Source organism: Xiphophorus maculatus, chromosome 1 (genome assembly GCF_002775205.1).
Source record: "Xiphophorus maculatus strain JP 163 A chromosome 1, X_maculatus-5.0-male, whole genome shotgun sequence".
Classification (NCBI taxonomy): Eukaryota; Metazoa; Chordata; class Actinopteri; order Cyprinodontiformes; family Poeciliidae; genus Xiphophorus; species Xiphophorus maculatus.
In genome coordinates, this window is record NC_036443.1 from 25366485 (window position 1) to 25384867 (window position 18383).

General features: G+C 36.1%; 1 protein-coding gene across 2 annotated transcripts in view; it reads right to left on the reverse strand.

Annotated features, from left to right (window-relative positions):
* Nucleotides 1-311: 311 nt before the first annotated feature.
* LOC102217839 (lysine-specific demethylase 5B-B-like) overlaps nucleotides 312-18383 on the reverse strand; it is a 31876-nt gene continuing 13804 nt past the window's right edge. For both annotated transcript variants that reach the window (XM_023343777.1, XM_023343714.1), the window contains 19 exons: nucleotides 17971-18090; nucleotides 17720-17878; nucleotides 17413-17594; nucleotides 15475-15637; nucleotides 15276-15395; nucleotides 14605-14799; nucleotides 14310-14491; nucleotides 12958-13082; nucleotides 11652-11802; nucleotides 11450-11564; nucleotides 10398-10753; nucleotides 9960-10098; nucleotides 8958-9137; nucleotides 7757-7918; nucleotides 6205-6690; nucleotides 6036-6120; nucleotides 4337-4545; nucleotides 2500-2769; nucleotides 312-1270 (listed from right to left, as the gene is read on the reverse strand). In XM_023343777.1, coding sequence (XP_023199545.1) covers nucleotides 1133-1270; nucleotides 2500-2769; nucleotides 4337-4545; nucleotides 6036-6120; nucleotides 6205-6690; nucleotides 7757-7918; nucleotides 8958-9137; nucleotides 9960-10098; nucleotides 10398-10753; nucleotides 11450-11564; nucleotides 11652-11802; nucleotides 12958-13082; nucleotides 14310-14491; nucleotides 14605-14799; nucleotides 15276-15395; nucleotides 15475-15637; nucleotides 17413-17594; nucleotides 17720-17878; nucleotides 17971-18090 — 3537 coding nt within the window. In that variant the 3' untranslated portion in view covers nucleotides 312-1132. The remainder of the gene's footprint in view (nucleotides 1271-2499; nucleotides 2770-4336; nucleotides 4546-6035; nucleotides 6121-6204; nucleotides 6691-7756; nucleotides 7919-8957; nucleotides 9138-9959; nucleotides 10099-10397; nucleotides 10754-11449; nucleotides 11565-11651; nucleotides 11803-12957; nucleotides 13083-14309; nucleotides 14492-14604; nucleotides 14800-15275; nucleotides 15396-15474; nucleotides 15638-17412; nucleotides 17595-17719; nucleotides 17879-17970; nucleotides 18091-18383) is intronic.

The following is an 18383-nucleotide window of genomic DNA, read 5'->3' on the forward strand; positions in this document are numbered from 1 at the left end:
ACAAAATTAAGACTACCGGTACTTTATAAAGATGTTGTTTATTACCGAGGAGATAAAAATGGCAAATGATTTAAGAAATATATCTTTTCACTTTTTATTAAAAAAAAAGTAACCTTCCAGTTCTCTCAACTGGTTTAGCTAAATGTTTGTTACTGTGTGGATCAGGAGAAAAAAACTGAATAAATATGATAAATTCAAACTTGTTCACTCAAATCTTTTTTTTAAATAATTGCAGCAGTCTGTAATGAATTAATCCATAAATGGAGAATATTTATGATGTTTTTTTGCACCAAGTGAAATGAGAAAACCTCTCCATAGAACAAAAGGGCTTTATTCCACAATATAAATTGTAACATCTTCACCTTTCCTCTCTATCGTATGCGCGGTTACCATCCTGCGGATCTGCATGTCAGCTGCGTGTTTCGTTTATTTTTGTTTTTCTTTCGGCGTGCTCTGGTACGTCTCCGCAGCCGTAACCCGTCCACGTAACGTTCTTTACATCACATCAACATCATCGCTAAAAACACAACTTGGCAGAGATCAAGCCATCAAAGTAAAAAAAAAAACAAAACAAATATTGCTCAGATAAATAAAACCTATTCTACAAAAACAAAAACGGGAATAATTATATTAAGATGCATGGACTAAACAACGAGGTTTAAAGAAAAACAAAGAGCAATCATAGTTATTTTTACTGGGGTTAATAACTTCTTTTTATTCCCCATAACTCTGTGAAACATGCAAAGAGGCTCCAAAGAAGATAAATTTTAATCCTTAGCGCTTTTTACTTGGGGTATCGTGGTGTAAGACTCCGTTGTGCCGATGAAATGCAGACCCATGCAGCACACTTAATGTCCTTTGTTTCTTTTTTCCATTTAGACAACCACAAACAATTTATAAGAAAGAAAGAAATATATATATATAATATATGTAAAAATACAAAAAAACCCTAGACATTATAGTTCTGGACGACAAGTCAAAGAGGAGATAGCACCATTGTTACAAAAGGGTCAGACAGGTGGGACTGTGTCGGGGAGGGACGGGGACAGGATCAGTGACGCTTCAGGAACGGACCAAGGACCTGCAGACTTCCCAAAAACTTAAAAAAAAAATAATTAAAAATTCATTTTCTTCACTTTCTCGTCTGTCGATCGTTCAGCGAACACGCGACGCAAACGTAGTCCTCCTTCTCGGCCGTCTCCGCCGTGACGCCGACGCAGACTTGGTGGAACCACTGGTTGCATCTGCCGTCACACTGGACCCAGTCCACCTGCAGCGGCACAAGGACCAGAAACCACAGGGGGAAAAAAAATCAGTTTTAGCAAGAAAAACTGTTTGATCTGTGAGGTTAAACGTCCCAGGTTTTGTTGTTTGCAACTCAATCAGTTTGTGGTTTTGTCCCGAGAACATTTTCAGGGCCTTGATGTGACTTTATGAAGGAAGGAAACACACACAAGTTGATTTATAAGTAAAAGAATAAAAATCTTTCATATATGTTTTATATTTTGTTTATTCTGATCAAATAAAGATTGTGCAGCTTCTGCCTTTCACTAAAACAAACAATAATGATGGTTCAATGGTTGTATAATCAGGGTTTGAACACTTTTCCCACAATATAATTCAATAACTTATCAAGCTTTTTCAAAGTAAGTTTTCAAACTTTTTCAGGAACAAAGTTTGGAAATAAAAACAATTCAAATGAACTAAAGAAGACAGCTTCAATACATTGTTATATATCACATCATTCATTACTGTTGTTAATAATGTCTGGTGATAGTATCCTACATTAAACAGGAATAATAACTATTCATTACATTGAAACAATCCAAACAAAATGTGTTGAAGTAAATGATCTTCCTCTTCAAATTAAATGCTTAAAGACAAAATACAAAAAAAGTAAAAAAAATAAATTAATCCTCAAATTTCAATAATGCTATTTAACTTACAAAATATAAGCCAACCTTTATTTCAGTCACCCAGATCAATAATTCACTGATTATTCCCGATTAGGAATTATAAATATTCATTATATTGAAACAATTCAAACAGATTGTATAAAAATAAATTACCTTTGTGGTCAAATTAAACAAAGACATATAAAGAAGATTAGAAAAAGTTACAAAAAATATTCTAAGTTTTTTGGCATTTAGCAAATAAAATAAATTTTGATGATTGTATCTCGAAAGTTTAGACAGATTTAACTTCAGACAGTGATAAAAATATACAACTATTTTTTTATTAGGTGCATGAATATATCTGGTTTTAACTGTAAATAACGTGATATCCAAGTTTAAGCTTTTAATCAAATGTTAGATTGCACTTTATCACAAAACTGTGCAATCTGAATATCAAAAACTTTCAAGATACAGAAATCATGCTCTTTCCAAACCTTGAAAGCCCAATTTTAAATCAAGAATTTTCCAGGATTTTAAGCACCTATATACACGATTTTAACTGGCTTCCCTCCCTTCAGTGTAAGTGATCACTTTAGAGTCTCACCTCGTCTCCTTCGGGCAGCAGACAGCTCTCAGCGGGACACACGGCCATTTCTTCGTCAGAGTCGTCGGACTGGGAGAAGTCGGAGCGCGGTGAGGACGAGGTAGAAGCCGGCCGGTGCTGCAGCTTCTTTTTATTCACCTTCTGTCTTTTGTGGGAGTGTTTTTTATCTTTCCCCCTGCTCTCTGCGTCTGGTAAACCGTCCCTCTCCAGACGCCTCTTCGCCTTCCTTTCTGAGGCCGTCATGGCGTCCGTTGTGTCGTCGCTCCCGTCCTGAAAACAGAATCAGTCCCGATAAAACTCACCGAGAGTAAAACTCTGTTACACACCTGAAACTATTAATGAGGAAAGAGGCAGATTCACTGCAAAATCACAAAATATTACCAAGTATTTTCAGTGTACTTTAAAATGCAAATGTCTTGGCACACTTGAAATAAGAAAAAACTAACTTACAATTAACTTTTCAGTAAGACATAAGAGCTTGTTTTAAGTCAATAATTCCTTAATGTTAATGAAAAAAATATCACCACTGGCTGATTATTCCACTCATAAAATTTGAAAAATGTCTTGTTATAAGTACAATAATTTGCCAGTAGAACTGGCATTTTTAAAAATCAGTATTATGGAATTATTTACTGAAAATAAGCGGCTATATCTTGCTGAAAAGTAAGTTGAAAGTGAGTTTTGTCTTATTTCTAGGGTACTAAAATATTTGCTTTAGAAACTAGACAAAAGTCCGTAGTAAGATTTTGTATTTTTGATGTGTAATCTGAAAATGTACTTTTTCCCCCCAATAATTTAGCATAAATTCAAAATATTACCAAAAATTTTTGATCTAATATCTTGTGCAAATATCTTAGTACACTTGAAATTATACAAAACAAACTTACTTAAAAAAGCACTAGTTCCACTGGCAAATTATTAAACTTATAACATGAGAAAATGTATTGTTAAATAAAAAATTAAAAAAAACAACTACTTTTTTAATCAATATTGAAAAAATGTTTACTTAAAATAAAGCTACATGTGAGTTAGTTTAGCTTTAAGTAAATAATTTTTGAATATTGCTGAAAAAGTACTAGTTCAACTGGCAGATTATTTCAGTTATAACTTGGAGATAAGAAATTATCTGGCAGTGGAACTAGAACTGGGTTGCTAGGTGACGGGTTGGGCCCAGCTGAGGTTGCTAGGTAACAGTGGAGTGCCTGGCCCTTGCTCATGAAATAAGTGAAATAATCTACCAGAGGAACTAGGACTTTTTCACCAATATTAAGAGATCATTTACTCAAATCAACTCCTATATCTTCCTGGAGAGTTTGATAAATTGATAAAAAAGTACTAGCTCCAATGGGAGATTATTTAATTTACACAAGATATTTTTCCCATGTTACAAGTGAAATAATCTGGCAGTAGACCTAGTACTTTTCCATCAATATTAAGGAATTACTGACTTAAAACAAGCTGCTATTTCTTGCTGAAAAGTTATATACTTGTAGTGTAAACAATATGGTGGAAAATTACACAGAATTCATCATTTAAAAATCTAAAATACTTAAGTTCGCTATGATTTTATGTCAGTTGTGTCAGCACTAAGCAGTTTTAAAATATTATGGAAATACCAGATAATAGATGAATGGATAGAAACAGAAGGCAAAAAGAAAATGACAGAAAGAAAGAAAAATTAACATCATAAATGCCATATTTTGTAATAAATCTTTCCCTGGGATAGGTCAGGAATTCATCAGTTTCGATAACAAAACTAATAATCAATTTATTAAAATAACAAACAGTGCTGACCGTAGCTATATTTGGTTTATTTGCTGAGGTTGATTATTTTTACCTCATTCAGTGCCATATTTGTTCCCTGAGAGATGAACTGCATGTGTTTGCTGTGTTCTGATGGCTCCTCCTCGGCCGGCGAAGCGGCTCTGTTGGAGTGCTGGCTGTTGGCTCGGTCCAGTAGGATGTGGTACAGGTTTTGGACCTGCGGCAGCGACACCTGCAGCAGGAGCCCCTCCACCATCAGCTCCTCTAGCTCGCAGTTCAGGCCTGGAGAAAAAAAAAAACAGAGAGAGGTTCAGCTAAATGTACAGGATTCCTCCTTTAAATCAGCGGTTTCAAACTGCAGTTCTTGAGCAAACAAACTAAATCTAGTAAAAGTATTTTTGGTCTGTTTTCTAGTAGAGATGCACCGATCAAATGTTGATATCTGTATCAGTCCTGATATTGTAAAAAAATTCTAGATTAGGTATTAGTGACAATGCCAGATCAATAAGCGCAGATCTATTCAGTCTAATTCTTTGCTTTGTGCTTCCATGTTTTATTATTTATTTTACATTATGGTCAGAATTTACTGTACTTTTTGAACCATTGAAAGAAAGTTTGTTGCATTTTATATTTACATGTTTGACCAAAATGTAAATAGTCAACCTATTGTTTTATCAGTTTCAGCTTCTTCTTATATTGTCTGTTCTACTCATAATTGCACAAGTTGAATTAATTAAAGTTTAGCTGTTTTTACAAGTTTAACCAATTGTGTAGTGTGCTGTACTGGTGCAAAATTTGTAATAAATTTGCATTTCGGTACATTTATGGCTGTGTTTATAAAAAGAAACGTTTTATGTCAAATAAGCTGACAATCTGTTTTGGATTGGTATCAGCCGATACTAAACCTCAGATATCAGTATCGGTATCAGAAGTAAAAAAAAATGTGGAACCAGTTTCTAGTCCAAATATCTTAGTACACCTAAAATAAGACAAAACTAACTTACAAGTAACTTTTCAGCAAGATATAGGAGTTAGTATAGATGAAAAAGTACTAGTTCCCCAGGCAGATTATTTCACTCAAAACATCAGAAAAAATCTACTGCTTTGAATTTTTTTAAATCAATGATCAATAATTATTGACTTAAAACAAGCTTCTATATCTTGTTGAAAAATTATTTGTAAATTAGTTTAGTCTTATTCAAGGTGCACTAACATATGTGCACTACAAAACTACACAAAAATGACTTGGTAAGATTTTGTGTTTTTGCAGTGTGTGTCCCTTGTCCTACACACTTGAATTAAATGATTGCACTGCAAAAAACAAATTCTTGCATTTTATTTTTGGTCTAGTTTCCAATGCAAATATTTTAATACACTTGAAATGAGACAAAACTAACTAAGAGGTAACTTTCCCCAGAGATGTAGCAGCTTGTTTCAAATGAATAATTCCTTGATATTGATGAAACAGTACCAGGTCATGTAACAGATTATTTCACTTATTACATGGGAAAAATGTTTTATTATAAGAGAAAAAAAATCTGCTACTTTTTAAAAATCAATTTTAAGGAATCATTAACTTAAAACAAGCTTATTCATCTTGCAGAAAAGTTACTTGTAAGTCAGTTTTGTCTTATTCAAGGTGTACTAACATATTTGCATTAGAAACTAGACAAAAATACTTTTTAAAATTTAGTGCTTTTGCAGTGCAGTCATTTAATTTAAGTGTGTAGAACAAGCTTCTGATTTGAAGTCTGAACTGAGCGAACACGGACCCTGCAGTGGGATGCATCTCTGCTCGGTGTAAAAGACGGTCTGAGTGTGGCTTGTCCTGTTCCACTCTGGAGTCAAACATGGAGCCTGAAAGAAGAAACATCAAACTAAGAATTAGCATCCGCGGCTAGCTGCTGGCTGGGAAAAGAAAACGACTAACCGAAGACAGACCTGAGTGTTGTTGTGGGTGTTGTCGCAGCCCGACACCCAGTGGGTTAGTGTTGGAGGTGTTTCCGGTCTCTCCTCTAACTCCGGCAGGTTACACGTCTGTAAAATCTGCTGCGTTCGGTGCTGCCAGTTAAGAGTTCTCTCTACCAGATAGTTCAGGGCATCGCCCTCTGGCAGACGCATGCCTACGCCGTGCAGGGACGCCAGCAGGGAGAGGACCTTGCTTAGCGGGGGCTTCTCGGACCGGTGGCAGTGCGGACAGAGCCACGGCTGAGTTTCGCGCGACTCGGCCGGGTCCCTGACACACACGCTGTGGAAGGCGTCCCGGCAGAGCTCGCACTGCAGCATGGCTCCCATGGGCGCCTTCTGGCAGAAACACACCTTCAGGTCCATGCAGTCCGCTGTGGGGAGGAGCTTCGACTCGTTCGCCGCCCTGAGATTGAAGAAGGTTTCCATCTCCCTCACGCGCAGCTCCTCCAGAGTCGCCATCTGGTTAATGAAATGAATCAGTTTTATTTTTGCACAGATTAAATGTGACTTATTAGGCTTCCTTGAACAAGTTAGGATAGATCTATGGCCTACACAAAACATATCCATTAACATTTTTGCCCAAAATCATTCTTAGATTAAGAAATTTCAGTCTGGTCAGTTTTGTCTATTTTGAGCCATTTTAGGGCCTCTGTCACTTTAAATCAGAATAAGCTGCTGCTGGACACGCCCCCCAACTCAAAGTTTTTCACTTGCATGTGAAAATGGCTGCAAACAGATGCACAATTATACTACCGTACATCTTTGAAAAGCATTAGTAGAGCCTCCAGCACAATCAACAAGAATGCAGCAAGTGGTTTCTGGATGGTAAGTTGACTACAAAACACTTGTCTTTTCCAACAGCCATTGTACAGCGGTAAAACTAGCTGACCAAACGTCCTGGAGCTCCACTTGGGTTGTTAGGTATTGGGGCGGTTAATGAATTTAAACCTGTAATCAGCTTAGATAATATTCTGAATGTTCAACTAATATTGAACATTCAGAAAACTCAAGGAGACCTAGAGATAGATTTGTTTTATTGTACTGATGCTTCTTTTGCTAAAAGAAAACTGTCGCACACAGGTTTTAGTGTGATTAGCAATTAATGATGAAAAAAATGGCACATTCTGCATTTTTTTCATTTACTAATATTTAAGGGGAAGAAGAGAGACACCAGACCCAGCAGTGCAGATGATCTGAAGGGAGTTGTCAAAGCAATCTGGGCCTCCATTAGACCTCAGCTGAACCACAGGCTGACCTCTTCCACGCCACGCCGCATAAATGCAGTGATACAAAAGGAGCGAAACTGACTGCGTCTACTGTAGCGTACATGGGCAAACCTTTCAGAAAAGTTATTGTTATATTCTACTTTTCTGAGATACTGAATGTTGCATTTTTATTAGCTGTAAGCTATAATTATCAAAATGAATAGAAATAAACACTTCAAATATTTAACTCTGTGTGTAATGCTCTATATAATATATGAATTTAACTTTTAAACAACTTCCATGGGATTTTCTGTACTCACTGCAGAGGTAGAGTCCTTGGTCTCTGAAAGAGCTTTCTCCACATCGCTGAGAGAGTTCAGTCGTGTGGGCTTCTTTTTGTTATTTTTCAGGGATTCTTTCCCCTTCTTGGCCTTCCTCTTCGGAGAACCGACAGCTCCAGCTTCAAATCTTGGACACAGGACCTGCATTAAAAGAACATAAATAGATAAACATTAAAACTGATGACTCAAATAATAAATACCTCTGTTGTGTTTAATTTACTCTGCAAAAACACAAAATCTTACCAAGTATTTTTGGTTTAGTTTCTAATAAAAATATTGAAATAAGGCAAAAATAAGTAACTTTTCAGCAAGATATAGAAGCTTGTTTTAATATTAATAATTTCTTAATATTAATAAAAAAGTATTAGTTCTACTGGCAGATTATTTCAATTCTAACATGGGGAAACTATCTTGTTATAAATTAAATAATCTGCCAGTGGAACTAGAACTTTTAGCCTTTAATATGGGAAAAAATGGGTAACACATTATTTGATAGGTTGTGCATAAGACTGAGAGGAGACTGTCAAACATGAAGGAGACTTTGTTATGACTGTTGTCATAAAGTGTCATTTGGTAAATAATGACATTTTTAATGCAAAGGTGACACTTTTAATTGACTCTTACAGCAAGTTTCAATGGAACTTTGCATTAAAAGTGTCATTATTTACTGATTAATGCAAAGTTTACACTTTTAGTGAACTTTTAATGCAACTTTTAGTGCACCTTTGCATTAGAAGTGTCATTATTTATCAAATGATACTTCATGACAACAAATGCAAACATTTATGAGGACTCCTTCATGTTCATGACAGTCTCATATCAGTCATATGCACACCCCATCAACTAAATGTTGCCAAAAACGGTCTTGTTCCACTGGCTGATTATGTCACTAATAAAAAAATCACTTTTTTGTCAATATGAATTAATTATTATTTAGCTCCTAAGTCTTGCTGAAAAGCAACTTGTAATTTAGTTTTGTCTTATTTCTAAACTAAACCAAAACTACTTGGTAATATTTTGTGTTTTTGGGCTCTTCCAGAGGCTCAGATCACTTCTGGACGCAACAAATTTCAAACCTCATCCATTCACTTTCTGACAGATTTTAAATATGGACATGTTTCAGTAAAATGTAGTAGATAAAGAAAACATTTGTGTGGATTTATAATCCGTACAATAATACCTCCAGCAATGTAAGAGTCGAGTCCTTTAGGAGGAAAGTTGCGGCTGCAGATTCTTTCCACTTCTGCCCATCTGCCATCAGAGACTCCAGCCGGTCCAATGGCTCCAGTTGCACTTGGATGGCTTGTCCTCGTAGCAGCATGTCGGAGAGGCTGTCCGCCATCAAAATGCAGCCGCTGGCCTGAAGGAAGCACAACTTTTGAGTGGAAAACTCAGAGTTTGAACACTTCCCACAGTAAAATTCAGACACTTCTCAAGCATTTTCAAGGTAAGTTTTCAAACTTTTCCAGCACCAACCTTTGGAGATAAAAACAAAACAAATGAACTAAAAATCAGCATTTCAATTCATTATTACATTACATAATTTATCAATGTTATTAAAAATGTCTTGAGATAGTATTCCACATTCTACAGCAGGGACAATGTAAACTAAAATATGACAAACATAACAATATCACAAAATTATACCCTATAAATCTGACTAATCCAAGAACAAAACACTAATTTAACAAAAAAAAATCTCCAAATTTTAATAACAGTCCTTCACTTAAAACATATAAGCCAACATCTATTTCAATTATGCAGATCAATAAGTCACTGATTGTCATTAGGAATAATAAATATTCATTATGCTCAAACAATCCAAGCAAATCATATTAACGTAAATTACTTTCCAGCTCAAACTAAACAAAGAAAAATATACAAAGAAAGATACAAAAAAATTCTGTAAAAAATACTCTTGCCAAGTTTTCTCACATTTAGTAAATAGAAACAGTTTCGGTAATTCCAGCTAACCTAAAACAAGAAGAGCTTAATCTGATTTAACTTCACACAAGTTAATGTGTGAAAAAAAATGTGTGTCTTTTTATCCAGTGCGTAGAAATACTTGGATTCAACTGTAAGTAACATTTTCTAAGTTAGACTTTTAATCTAACATATGAAACACTTTCCAAACCTTGAAAACGCCTAAATGAAATTCAAGTATTTTCAAGGATTTCCTCACCTGACGCTCCTCGGCTTCTTGAAGCCACTCCCGTGCTTTCCTGATGGTGTCCTTCAGCAGCAGACAGTTTGGGAGGTGAGCTGGGATGACGGAGGCCTTTTCAGCAGCAGCGCTCAGAGTCTCTATGGAGTGAGGCGGCCTGGTGATGGAAATAAAACATCACGATTTCAGTCAGATCCATGTTATTTATTTAGCAGCAGACGATATGAATGAATGTGTTTCTGCTTCATTCATAGGATTCCTACAAAGAAAATTATAAGGTGCTGCAAACACAGTTTAAAACCTGAGATTTTTGTTGTTAAACTTTTGAAAAGTTGTTTTGTTCCAGGAATTATGTATCTTTAAAAAGAAATTGTATTTTTTTCGACATTAGCAGAATATGGATAGAGATTAACGGAGAAGTGGCTGCAGCCATGTATCAGGTGGTGCTGCGCCCACCTGGCCTTCAGCAGGCTGCTCGCCTTGTCCTCCCAGTGCTCCGACAGGGTGAGCTGCTCCTGGAGGCGCGCCATGGCTTTCTCCACGGACGGATGCGGTGCTAAGCCGACTCCCTGGTCAATGAGTCTCCTCATGGCCTCCAAGGTGAGCGTGTTGGGCTGGGCGCTGGCCAGCTGCACGGCCTCCAGCCACCTGGCCTGCTCCAGCCGCTCCCGGAGCTGCGGCAGCTCCGGCAGGTCCACATCAAAATCAAAGCTGACGTCCAGGAGGCTCTGGATCTCTGCGACGCTGGGAGACTCTTCCACCAGGACTTTCTCGCTGTGCTGCTGGAAGTCTTCAATCCGATTCAAGAGTTCCTAAATGAAAAGAAGCATTAATTATTTTGCTTTTTGACATTTGCTTAATGATACATACACACCCACACAGTAGTATACAATAGTAGTACCTTGTTTAATTTTTTTTGTTTATTATTTTTCTAGGGGTCCCAGGCCCCCAACAGCCCCCTCTTGCAGGCGTCACTGCTGCCGCTGGTCATAAACTTCCTTCATTTTTTGTCACAAACTTCAATGTATTTTATTAGGATCTTATGTAACAAACACAAAGTGGTCAGTAATTGTTAAATATAATGTTTTTAAGAAATTTTTTTTTTTACTAATTAAAAAATGAAAAGTGTTATATGTATTTGCATTGACCCCTTCACTCTGATACCCCAGGATAAAACTCAACCTAAACCACACAGAAGACAGCAAACTTTACAATCCAAAGAGCCATTTTTACTAAAGGTGGGCAGATCAATCCAAAATATCAATAATATCAATTTGATATCAGTATAGAATTGATAATTTAGTTTCAGTTTCACTCTTGACATTTTTCTTGTTTTTGTGTTGTAGTTTATAAACTTTACCCCCCAAAAATGTTTTGATTTGTTCTGAAATTATTATTTTTTTCACAATTGTTTTACAAAAAAAACGACATAAAATCCCTAGAAAAATATTTTATTTGTGACATTAACGTAAAAAAACTACACGAAATGTTCCTTTTCCTTGCCGTACCTTGAGCTGAGGTGCCTGCGGGAGGCTGCAGCACAAGTTGTACAGCTGCCTCACAAAGGAGCTGAGCTCTTCCACCGTTAGCTGGCTGCGAGATTTTCCACTTCCACACCGATACCTGGAACAACAGGGAGACTCAACTTGATAATGCTGACACAGTGGAACGAACACCTATAAACAAATTTAACTTTTATAACAATGTTACCTGGTCTGCTTCTTGCCGTTCAACAGCTGCTGAGCCACCGAGGCGCATTTCTCTGCGTCTTGTGTGACGAGCCGCAGCCGCCGCAGCAGGTCGTTGTCGGGGAACAGTCTGGTCTCTGACTCAGTGAGAAGAGAGCGAAAGACGGGCAGACCTGAGGAGAGAACGACGGGTCAGACGCCGTCTGATTAACGCCTTCACAACCCAACACTGAAATGTTTTCAGCAGAGGAATGAAACACAGCTAAGGGTTGGCAGTATGGACAAAAACTTTATCACAGTATTTTGTGGGACTATTTTGAGGATAAAAGTGGCAATAAGAACTATTTATTACTTCTTTTTTTAGGAAACTTTGTGGCTGTGACTGCATGACAAGAATTGTAGCCCAACAAACAAAAATACTGATACTTAAAAACATTCACATTTATAAATCGCTTCTTTAGGACATCAGTTACATAAAAAAGTGTGATTTGCATCACTAAACTGCACACAGTAGTTGCATTTAATCACATTTTTACATTTATTGATATTTATTAATACTCTCATTGAACTAACAGAGGACAAAACACTGCAAAATCACAAAATCTTACCATTTTTCTGTCTAGGTTTTAATGCAAATATCTTAATGCTCTTGAAGTAAGACACAACTAACTTACAAGTAATTTCTCATCAAGATATATGAGTTTGTTTTAAGTCAATAACTTATTAAAAATGATGAAAGAGTTATAGTTAAAAGTGAAATAATCTGCCAGAGGAACAAGACATTTTAAATTATAGTATGGGAAAAATATCTTGTTCCACTGGCAGAGTATTCCACTTCTGACTAATACCTTTTTATCAATATTAAGGAATTATTGACTTAAATCAAGCTCCTACTTCTTGCTGAAAAAATACTTGTAAGATAGTTTTGTCTTATTTCAAGTGTACTAAGATATTTGCAGTAGAAACTAGATTAAAATTGCCAAGATTGTTAGTTGTACTACTCCGCTAAAAACAAAATTTTACCAAGATTTTGAAGTGTAGTACAACTAACAATCATAATAATACAGACATTTTTGGGGGGACTTCAAACATCCTTAATTGGAATTTATTGTGACAATGAAAAATCAAAATTCCTATCATGATAACAACTGTATCACGATAAAAGAAAACACGATAAATCCCTAGTTTTTATCACAAATCCAGCTCATTCAGCTCATATCATGGAAAAAAATGCAGCTAATTTAGATTTAGATTAACACAAACAGCAGATATCAAACCTAAATATCTGAGACTATTGCTTCACTTATTTAACGTTTTGTTTTACTCACCTTTTTTCTTCTCCAGTTTGGCCTCCAGAGTCTGAGTGACACGAGAGGCCCATTCATCATAGAGCTCGGCTCGCTGCTTCACGGCGTTCATCATGGGGAACAGGTCATCCATAGTGTATCTGTAGCTGAAGGAGCAAACACAACTCCACATTTAGCTCTGGAACTGCAGCAGATCCATGATGCAGCAACTTTTAGAGGAAAATATATAACTAAGGCATTGGTTTTTAAAGTGCGGCCGCCAGGGGGCGCTAGGAAGGCCTCAGGGAGTTGGATTTAAGATGAGAACAAAAAGGATAAATAAAAATTACATGACTTTTTAAAAATAAAATATCTGATTTTCTATCATTATTGTAAAATATAATTTAAATAACTTGTTAGAATGTTGTTTGCCATGATTATCTTTCTGATTGGCTGCCAGTCAAATTTATAAAGCTGATTCTCTATCCTGAAATGGAAAAGTTTCTGGAAAGAAAAAAGACAGAAGGAACCGTCCAGCAGCCCTGCTGCAGAAAACATAGGAACTGTGGAGATTAAATAAAATTTGATGTGATGAATATAAAATATTCCATATTTTTAATAATCAAAAGAGGGGATTATGTTGGAAAAATTTAAAATATAATATATTATAACACAAACCTGATAAATACATTTCCACCTCAAAACTCATCAAAACTAAAATCAGAAGTCATGAAGCAGCACATATGCACTGCAAAAAACACAAAATCTTACTAAGTATTTTCGTCTAGTTACAAGTGCAAATACCTTAATACAATTGAAATAAAACAAAACTAACATGTAAGTAACCTTTTAGCAAGACACAATAGCTTGTTTTAAGTAAGTAATTCCTTTAATATTTATGAAAAAAAGTTTAGTTCTACTGGCAGATTATTTCATTTAGAATAAGACATTCTTCCAGTGCTTTAAGTGAAATAATCAATAAAAAGAACTGGTACTTTTTCATCTACATTAAGGAATTGTTGACATAGAACAATATCTTGCTAAAAATTACTTGTAAGTTAGTTTTGTCGAATTTCAAATAAACTAAGATATTTGCACTAAAAACTAGACCAAAAATACTTGGTAATATTTTGTCCTTTTGAAGTGCGCAAAATGAATTAAATAATTACTGAAAAGTGAATAAAAGGGAAAAAAAACATTCTAAAAATTGATGTTTAGCTATTTTGTAGTATTTTCTGTGGGTTTGCTGAGGGCCAGAAGCTAACGCAGCATTGAAACGTTTGGGAACCCCCTGATCTAAGCGACAGTTTCATTAGGAGGATAGATCGCCTGAAGAAGAGTGCTAACAGCGACACTAACACTGAGAGAGAAGAAGCTTTTCCAGCAGTTCTTACTTGAGAGTGTAGTTGGAGACGGGGCAGGAGCAGAGGCTGTTGATGTGGTAGAGACAGACCAGCACACCTGGGCTGCAGGGGCAGGTGATGGCGGAAAGGTAGCAGGTGGTCCTGCACTTGGCACACTGACGCTCATCATCTTGGAGGTGATCATATTTTGCCTCCTTGCAGTTCACCACCCCCTAATGGCGTTGAAAAAAAACAACAGAATATGATTTTTACATTTTTCATTTTAGGAAATATTAATTTTTGGCACAAAATCTGTAGGTTTTATAGAAAATGTGAACCACTGTACCATTTTCTTGACTTTGTCCCTCAGTTCCTGCTCCTCTTTGATCATGAGGGCCATGTCCTTGTGAACGGCCGAGGCCAGAACCACGTTGAGAGTTTCTGCTTTGGTGGCCATGTTGCACACCATCTCATCGTGGGAGAAGACGTTGTACCGATGCAGCAGACGATAGTGATCCACACACTGCCTGCCCAGGGGCATCTGGATGTACAACCACAAAAAAACAAGTTCCAATTAGTCAATAAGAAGTAACATTTATTTTTGGAAAAAAAAATACTTTAAAGACTATCTTTACTTCACTGCACTTTTTACTTTTACTTGAGTAAAATTTCTGGATTTTCTACCCACTGAGTGAAAAAATAGCACGTTTTAACCAAAAATACACCAGACACAGACACACACCTGCAGTTTTTGTTAAAATTGTATAAGTTTTTTTATTGAAAGAAACTAATTTGGAAACAAAAATCTTCTGCCTGATTTTGTTATTTTTTGTTACTTAAGAATTGTTGTCATATTTATTCTTAAAGTACTAAAATTTTCACTTATCTTTATATATCAGAATGACTTTGACTGGGCCATTCCAGAAAATCCACCATGTTGTCTTTAAAGTTGAAGTTTTCCTTTTGTTATTTCTAATTTTTTTTTTTAAATAAGTATTTCTGAGTAAAGCTACGTACCCAGTCCACGGTGCAGAAGTTGACCGCCTCAGCAAAGTTAAAGCCCTGATTAAAGCCGCTGTGATACGCTCTGGGAAACGTAATGACGAACTCACCGGCACACTGGTTGGTTCTGTAAATCTACAGCAGAGAGACGAGTTGTTGGTTTTTATTCAGGAGATGTGAAACAGACCGAGGTGATGACTAAAGCAGCGGGTACCGGGACGCCGTGCGCCATCAGAGTGTTGGGATTCATGATGGTGACCAGTTGGTGCAGCAGGTCCGGCTGGGACTCAAACAGCTCTGGAGCCAGTTTCTTCATCACCTTCTCCAGCTGCTCGGCAGCAAAACCAGGAGCACCGTACCAGGTCTTCGGTTCGCCCCTAAACATGAACAACAGCATCACAAATAAAGCAGCAATAAGGAAACAACACTGCAAAAACACAAAATGTTAGATTGTCTGTCTAAGTTCAAGTGTAAATATGTCAGTACACTTGAAATGAAACAAAGCTAACTTAAAGGTAACTTTACAATAAATTTTTTAATATATTGATAAAAAGTACTTGTTCCATTGGTAGATTATTTCACTTATAACATGACATTTTCCCATGTTATAAGTGAAATAATCTCCCAATGAACTTAGTACTTTTTTTTAAATCAAAATAAAATAATTATTAACTCCTGTTCAGCAAGCTATAGGAGTTGATTTGAGTAAATAATCTCTTAATATTAGTGAAAGAGTTTTAGTTCCACTGGTAGGTTTTTTAAAAACTTATTTCATGAACAAGGGCCAGGCACTGCACCGTTTCCTAGCAACCCAAGATAAATACAGCCCGTCACCTAGCAACCCAGTTCTAGTTTCACTGGCAGATTATTTCACTTATAACATAACATTTTCCCATGTTATAAGTGAAATAATCTCCCAATGAACTTAGTACTTTTTTTAAATCAAAATAAAATAATTATTAACTCCTGTTCAGCAAGATATAGGAGTTGATTTGAGTAAATAATCTCTTAATATTAGTGAAAGAGTTTTAGTTCCACTGGTAGGTTTTTTAAAAACTTATTTCATGAACAAGGGCCAGGCACTGCACCGTTTCCTAGCAACCCCAGATAAATACAGCCCGTCACCTAGCAACCCAGTTCTAGTTTCACTGGCAGATTATTTCACTTATAACATAACATTTTCCCATGTTATAACTGAAATAATCTGCCAGTGGAACTTGTACTTTTTTAGTTACTTGTTTGTTTGTCTTATTTCAAGTGTACTAACATATTTGCACTAGAAACTAGACAAAAATAATTCTTGATTTGGTGGTTTTTTGCAGTGTGTGTCCCATGTTCTACACACTTGAATTAAATGATTACACTACAAAGACCCAAAATTTTAGTATTTTTGTCTAATTTCTTGTGCATCTATCTTAGTACACCTCAAAAGTAAATAAAAAACTAACTTACAAGTAACTTTTCAGCACATTTTGAGTCAATAATTCCTTAATATTGATAAAAAATACCAGTTCTACTGACAGATTATTTAAATTATAACATGGGGAAAGGTCTCGTTATAAGTGAAATAGGACATTTTTCATCAAAATGAAGGAATTATTGACTTTAAAAAACCTCTTACTTCTTGCTCAAAAGTTACTTGTACTTTAGTTTTGTTTTATGTCAAGTATACTAATCATAATTTAGACGAAAAAATATTTAGTGACATTTTGTGTATTTGCAGTGTGTCAGGAATGTGCTCATCTTCTGTCCAGTAAAGTTAGGATTGAAATTTTATTTCTTTTTATTGATACTTGTAAACAGTGCTAACAGGTCCTTCTTAAAAAAGAGATTGTAGATCTCAATATGTTTTTTATCTGGTTAATAAAGGGTTATTATTATGAATTGTTATTATTATTTATTTGTATTATTATTATTATTATTATTATTATTATTATTATTATTATTATTATTATTATTATTATTATTACTACTACTACTACTACTACTACTTGGTATAATGTTAAGTTTGGGGTATTTTCAGATATTTGACTCCCGAAAAAAATCAACTATTCAATAATTTGTCTTAACAACATTTGTGTTTTCAGCAAAATTCTGAGTTTCCTTTGTCAAACTGTATTTGTGTTTTTGCAGTGTATCTTTGTATTTGTACCAGTGCAGGTAGTTGATGGAGTAGCTCCAGTGATCCTCAATGTGCCAGCAGAACGAGGAGAAGCACATGCCAACATAAAGCCAGGGCAGCGTCATCCCGCAGATGTCAGCAGTCACATGAGTCAGAACCGATGGGTTCATCATCGCCAGATTGTTCAGATTCCAGCCACATTTGAGGTATTTCTGCAGAAGACGAAAAACACAACAAATGTGATATTGTAATAAGTCCACCTCTTCGTAATAAATTGGATTAAAGCAGAGAAATGCAATCAAAACTGCTCACAATTCCTCTGACATAAAGAGAATACCTCATCTGCTGGGGAAACCTTAAATTTTCCATTTGGGATGGGGAATCCGCTTCCAAACTCCTTGGAGGCGATATCAGCTCCATACTCCACGGTAACGTCCTCCTCGATGGCTCCAACCAGGCGCCAGAACTCTTTCTCCACCAGCTCCATGGGTACCATCTGTCACCAGCACCAGAGGGATGAAATCTGAATTTAAAAAGGCTTAAAGCAACACAGATGAGGATGTTTACATAGGAAAATACAAGACTTACATGAACCGGCATGTTGAAGTAGTCAGATTTGAATGCATCTGCCATTTGGCCGAACGCACGCAGAGAATAGTCCCTGTGTGCCTGTTCAAACCCGAACGCCTCGTGAGGTTTGCTGCATTCCTGCAGGTGCAATTAAATACCGGTTTTATGTTTACATCCTAAATATGTAACACAGCAATATAAAAACTTTAAGCTTTTAATGCCTCTCAGAATAAGATGGAAACTCCAAGCTGCAAAAACACAAAATGTCACCAAGTACTTTTGGTCTAGTTTCTATTGCATATGTTTTATTACACCTGAAATAAGACAAAAGTGCCATACATGTAACTTTTCAGGAAGATATAGGACTTTGTTTTAAGTCAATAATTTCTTAACATTGAAGAAAAGGTACTGGTTGTCTTGTTGTAAGTGGA